Source organism: Salarias fasciatus, chromosome 5 (genome assembly GCF_902148845.1).
Source record: "Salarias fasciatus chromosome 5, fSalaFa1.1, whole genome shotgun sequence".
Classification (NCBI taxonomy): domain Eukaryota; kingdom Metazoa; phylum Chordata; class Actinopteri; order Blenniiformes; family Blenniidae; genus Salarias; species Salarias fasciatus.
Window position 1 is genome coordinate 24,859,356 of NC_043749.1, and position 6,124 is coordinate 24,865,479.

Sequence of the window (6,124 nt, forward strand, 5' to 3'; positions counted from 1 at the left end):
TTTTACATGTACATCAAAACTATGTATGAAACCTCCTGAGCTGCATTCGCCTCATGTTAATAGTTAAATGTGCTTTATGGCTCCAGAACAACTTGACTTGACAGAAGGTCGGTAAACTGTCTCCTTTGGTCATAAAGGCTGCAGAGCCCCGGGTTCAGAGGAACCTGGTGTGAGTTGGAGGTGTGTTACCTGTTGCAGTGAAGTCTGCAGGCAGATCAGCAGCAGCAGCAGCAGCATGGCTCTCAGGTTTACGTCCAGGGAGGAAAGCGACCCCTCCAGCTCAGCGTCCTCCGCAGGCAGCCCACTGAGTGCTCGCAAAAGTAAAACCTAACCTAGTTTTGTCTTCTCATGTCAAATGTTGGACCTCAAAGGTAACCTACGCCACTGACTACAGGAAAAAACACACAGATAACAGCATCCTCTGCAGCGGGAACAGAACTGTTACAGCACAAAGAAAACAGATATTCCGGCAGTTTTTATGTCAAGGAAAACTGAACTCAACCTGCTGATTAACAGACGCACAACTCCAGAACTTAAAAAACACTGAGCACAGAAAACCTAAAGGATCCAGGCTTTTAGGAGGATTACCAGGAGAATTATTGGTCTCTTTTTGAATCTGTTACTTAGGAAATAACCAACGAGTTGGAGCTGATAAATGAACTCTCGGCTCAGTGTCCAGCGAGGCAGAAAGGAGCCGCAGAGGCTGGCGTCACAGCTTTTCCTCTCTAATCTAGGAAGCGAGAGAAAGAACAACAGAAACTGGCAGAGCAGGACCCTCCCAGAAGAGGTCATCTGCTCCTTGTGCTGCTTCCTGAGGGGCAGCGGCCGAGCTGCTGGGACGCAGGAAGCCAAAAACACTGGTTTTCAACCAGAAACATGTACATATGCTGTGCAGATTTAGGATAAAACAGTTGTTGTATGAATGCATGTTTGACCTGCAGAGCTTCAGATTTGAGGTTTTGAGGCTTCGAGACCACTTCTGCTCAGCTGGAACTGAATTAAGAGGAATGAGGCAGAAAAAGAACTAAATCAGCTGTTTTAACAGTATGTGAAATTTAAAAACTGATATTTTTGTTCAGAGAACAACAGGCAGCTGTAATTTGTCGTTTTCACCCTCACTTATGAAGTTTCCCACAAATAATCAAATCATGAAACAAAATGATGCATTTCTGTTACTTTCTCTTGAAAGAAGATCCAGATAAAGAAATGGTGACTTAGAGCTGAAAGTATTTAGATAAAGTGGAGACAAGTTTGTTCCCAACCATGGGAAAACATGGAGAAACACTGTGTTTGGCTTCAACACCCACGGAGAACAAAACTAACATTTTCCAAGGTAACCTGCTCAAACAGGGACTGGAATCTCCACTAAAAAGCTGAAACACTCATTTTCTTTTCTTCTCACTTGTAAGCTTTTCTAATTATTTCAATTCTGATCTTCTTTTCTGTGAACCACATCCTGACAGCCAATCCTTGGTTTGCACGTTCTCCCTGAGCATGCGTTGGTTGTCTCCAGCTATACTCCCACAGCATAAATGCATGTGTTTGAAGTTAACTGATAAATATAAGTTGGTCGTACCGTGACGGAATGGAAAACTGCTTCCTTCTGGTTTTCTCCACAGATCTGCATGTTTGATGTGTTGTAAGGTTTGACTGCAGACATGCTTCCTGAAAAAAAAAAACTCGGCCTTGCGGAGTTGAGGCCTTGTCTCTTATGAAATAAGTTGCGTGCTGTTTACTAATTTCACTTCTCATGCAGTAACAGTTACATTCCACTGTGGCACCGGCAGAGTGAGTCATTATGGAGTCTGGACTTCCGGACATTCAGCCCAGTCCTGTGACGTTATGTGTTTTTCACACTTGTTTCCCAGTTGCTGTTGAAGGACCAGTCCACCAGTCCTGTACTTCCTGCTTTTGGACTGTTCCACTGGACTCTGACTCCCACAACATAAACAAACAGTTCTGTGCAGTTTGCATGTTCTCCCTGTGCATGTATTGGTTTTCTGAAAACAGATTCTTGATTGTCTGTGAGCTTTTGAAGTGTCCAGAGAGTCTTCTGCATGATTCTTATAAAATGGCCTGACAGAGGGAAGGAATGCGAACACAGAGCTGCAGTTCATTCCTCCTTTCTTCACTTGGAATGTTTTCACACAGTCTAGTGCTGTGACGTCCAATGAACGAGCCGTTCGTTTGAACGGCTCTTTTAAGTGAACGACGAGAGCCGGTTCACAGCTGTCTGAGAGCCGTTCCTTTGTACAAACTGTCCATGCGTCCTTCACGTGTCTCCTGAGTGTCTCCTGAGTGTCTCCTGAGTCCAGCTGTCACCGCTGCCTTCATGTGAACGACTGAGTTTCAGTTTTCCGCCGCTCACTCCAGTCACCTGAACGCAGCAGCTAACTGGCGGAGGAGGAGTGTCTCGAAACCGGAGCTGAGCCGGTGTTTTGAAAGAACTGGTTTCCTTATTAATTGTCGACTGGGTTTCTTTCTCGTCCCTTGTTGCTGATATATGCTAAAAACCAGACAAAAAGCCGTGTCCGACCGTTTATGAGTCTGATTTCAACATCTGCTGCTACTAGCAGCAGCAGCAGGAAGTGCTAAAGGAAGTCGGTCACCAGGTAACAAGGAAACCAGTTAAATTGTAACACTGTATTTATCGCTTTATCAGAGGTTTTAGCAATGGAACACACACACACACACACACACACACACACACACACACACACACACACACACACACACACACACACACACACACACACACACACACAATGCTCAGTTCAAGGACACGTTGCAGCATTTTGAAGCTCTTTTCTGGGAACAACGTGCAAGGTGAGCCACAATGTAATGTGTATCAGAAAAAAAAAACATCTCTTAAATCTGTCTTTCAACAAATTAAAGCACCAGATAGCAACTCATAACTGACAGTAACCGTGTCAGTTGTCAGAAAGTAACGGATTGCCTCTACACTATGAGGGTAATGTCTCTAATAGAGTCACGCGACGTTCGTCAGGGAGCCAGTCTTTTGAACGGCTCTTTCTAATGAACGGCTCTTCGGGAGCCGGCTCCCTTCAAAGAGCCAGAAATCCCAGCTCTAACACAGTCGCCCTGACTTTTCCTCCGTCTCTCCTGCAGTCGGTGCTCTCTCCTCTCCTCTCTTTCGGATCGTCTTCCTGCGAGCTTCACACGTCCGAGGAGAACCAGGGATTTGTGAGAAGTCTCAGCTCTTCCTGGCAGGAAGTCCAGGCCGGATTTCCGCTCCTGGTTGTTCCGGTGTGGCTGTGAGATGTGGACGCATCCCCCCTCCCCCCCACCCCGTCAGCTGACACAGTTTCTCGTCTGCGGCCCGAAAGGGAACAGCGGCGCTTCTTTCCTGTTTTACCCCGTCTGCACTCCACAAACAGACTGGAGAAGCGGTCAAAAGTCAAACGGCGAGCAGACAGAACAATACCAGGAAGGAAGTGGACAGAGAGAAGGCTGCTGCACTCACTCCAGGTTTAGTGCCTTGCTTGTTGATTTTATCAGCGGTTGAGTTTAATCTGCCCGATAGCTGTTAGTTACTATTTTGCTAAACTCATGTTTACTGAATTAGGTCCAGCTCATTCCCCCTGACAGTAACAGGAGAGATTCTTAGATTTATTAGATAATTAGCGTATAATGGGAATTTACTTTACCTTCTAAGAGCTTTTTGCATTGTTTATCTAAGTTGTTTGTTCCTATTATCAATAAATAAGATGTTTACTGTCAAGAGGCGCCAACATCCAGGTCATGGAGCATCTTCCTCCCGTAAGTGGTGCAACTGTAAGTGGAGACACACACTGCTGCTGCTCAGCAATGACTCACATTATTAAGAACTCAAACAACAACCTTAAATTTCAGAAGTGTTTTAACTGTATGAATTATATTTCTTAGCAAATAGTAACTTTTAATTTGCAGTTATTTGTAAAGCAACACAATTACAGTTTAATGAGATGCACCAGTGGATAACAGAAACAGAAACAGAGAGAATCGAGAGGGAGGGTAGAGAGAAAAAAAGCAGATGGAGAGAAAGAAAATAGGGAAAGACTATCCTGAGAAAATGCATGCAATCATAGGGAGAACATGCAAACTCCACAAAGCAAGACCCCTCCGCAAAACCTGGACTCACACCATGAGACCAGAGCACAAACCACTGCACTACTGCGGCTTCTCATCTCTCATGAATGAGTCACATGACTTTCTTCTAAATGTGGTGCAAACTTTATATAGCATTTCATCTAAATTACGCCAGATTTAATCGGATACATGCAAATGTGCTTTAATTCTCTGTTTCCTGCATATATAAAGCCATATTTAAGGTACCTTTGGGAAATAACACCTTGTAATTGAGCAATAAAGGTGAAAACTTAAATATGATTTAACAAAACAAAAAGCTTTCCATGATGAAACAATTAATTCAACAGAAGTTTACGACTTGGTGAGTTTGGAGTTAATCAAGTGAGGTTTTGATGTTTGAGAGAAACATTATGATGTTTGGTCAAGTCTGCAGGTTACATTACTTTAAGTATGAATATCAATCCCACTCGCGATAAAAATAATCCAGGATATGTTCACCGGGGGTGTCAGAGGGATACTCTTCCCATCCATTGTGTTTTATTTTGACTGACGAAATAAGATTATCAAACCTCTCAAGCGGATTGAACACGTTCACAACTTCACGGTTCAATACGAAAAATTATTAGTTTGGATTTTTTTGAGGCAGATGTTTTTAATTTGCCAATATTGAGATAAATATGAAGCCATGTTTTAGGCTTTGTTGGATTTATAAGGGAAAATAGTGAGTTAAATGTCCATGAAGCACCTCGTTGACACAGGCTGCGGGACTCTCAGTCCTGACCAGCAGGAAACCTTTTTCCCGCGGCCGCCGCTCTCTCCAGCTGTTGATCAGCACTTCTGCAATACAAAACACAACACCACCTTTCAGCTTGTTCAGCTTCCTGCGCTTCCTGTCTGTCGGCAGCGCTCGCAGTGAGGTTCAGTCCATTTCCTTTTTCAGGGCTGCTCCTCCAGGCTGAGGGCAGAGATACTGTACCCAGAAGTGTCTGATCAGCAGAACCGAGGCTCTGACCTCTGACTGGCACTCTCTGTTTTCCAGCAAGTCAACTGATCTCCAGGAAAGAGTTTCAACACGACGCTCTGCCCTCATGAGAAGGAAAATAAAGAAGCTCATCGTTCAGCAGAAGTGGGTTAGATGCAAACAGGATCTGTGGTTGGAACAAAGTGACAGCGTGCAGAGACGACATGATGAAGCAGTTTTAGGAGCAAACAGGGTGAGAACATTCCGGCGGGTAAACTGCTCTGATGACCTTGGCTCAGTTTCACTCAATAAACTTCTCCAATTGTGGAAACCAAAGAAAACTGAGATGAGAAACGGCTCTCGGCCACCAGGTTTCGCTTCTTCATCTCATCTCTGAAAGCACTTTAAGACGTCTACTGAGTCGTTTTACCAAAGTTGAGCCATTAATAGGAAGTTAGTTCATCCATCAACTCATTGTTTACATGGGGTTCATCCTGTGAAGGGTTAAAGGGAAAAGACAGATCACATTCAGCTAGAACACAAGTGACAAATGAGCGAACACTAAACCATAAACCAACAAATAGTCAAGTCAGTTGAGCGGTTTAAAGGATAAGACAACTGTCATTATGTTGAGAATATTTTTTTGTACATTTTCAAAAGCATCTGCACATATAGTTGTGCATGCACGGCTTTTATCATGTGCACAGATTTGTATATTAACTGTCCTTATGCTCTGCATAATGCATTATAATAACTTATGATACATTGGTGTTTGCACTAATTTTATTAGTTTTTTTTATGAAAGAAATATCTTACATACTTTCATTACTTACTTTTCAGGGATTTGCTGTAAATATGGAACATCGTTATTGTTGTAGACAAAAAGCATAATTTAGCAGCTATATGAGAAGTTTTTCCAGTATTTTACACCAGAAGGTTTCTTTAAAATTGGCTTCATGTTGAGATTCTCGTCATTTTCAATAGAAATTGTTTGGTTGAAACATCAAAGGTGTAAATCCCACACAAAACTTTCACTTAAGTTCAAAACAAAGTTTCTTTTTTTAATAATGGTTG

At 43.0% G+C, this 6,124-nt stretch overlaps 1 protein-coding gene across 1 annotated transcript in view; it reads right to left on the reverse strand.

The window, feature by feature from the left end:
- Nucleotides 1–741, reverse strand: part of LOC115388449 (stabilin-1) — a 124,472-nt gene extending 123,731 nt beyond the window's left edge. The window contains exon 1 of the mRNA XM_030091601.1: nucleotides 190–741. Coding sequence (XP_029947461.1) covers nucleotides 190–237 — 48 coding nt within the window. The 5' untranslated portion in view covers nucleotides 238–741. The remainder of the gene's footprint in view (nucleotides 1–189) is intronic.
- Between the last annotated feature and the right edge of the window lie 5,383 nt (nucleotides 742–6,124).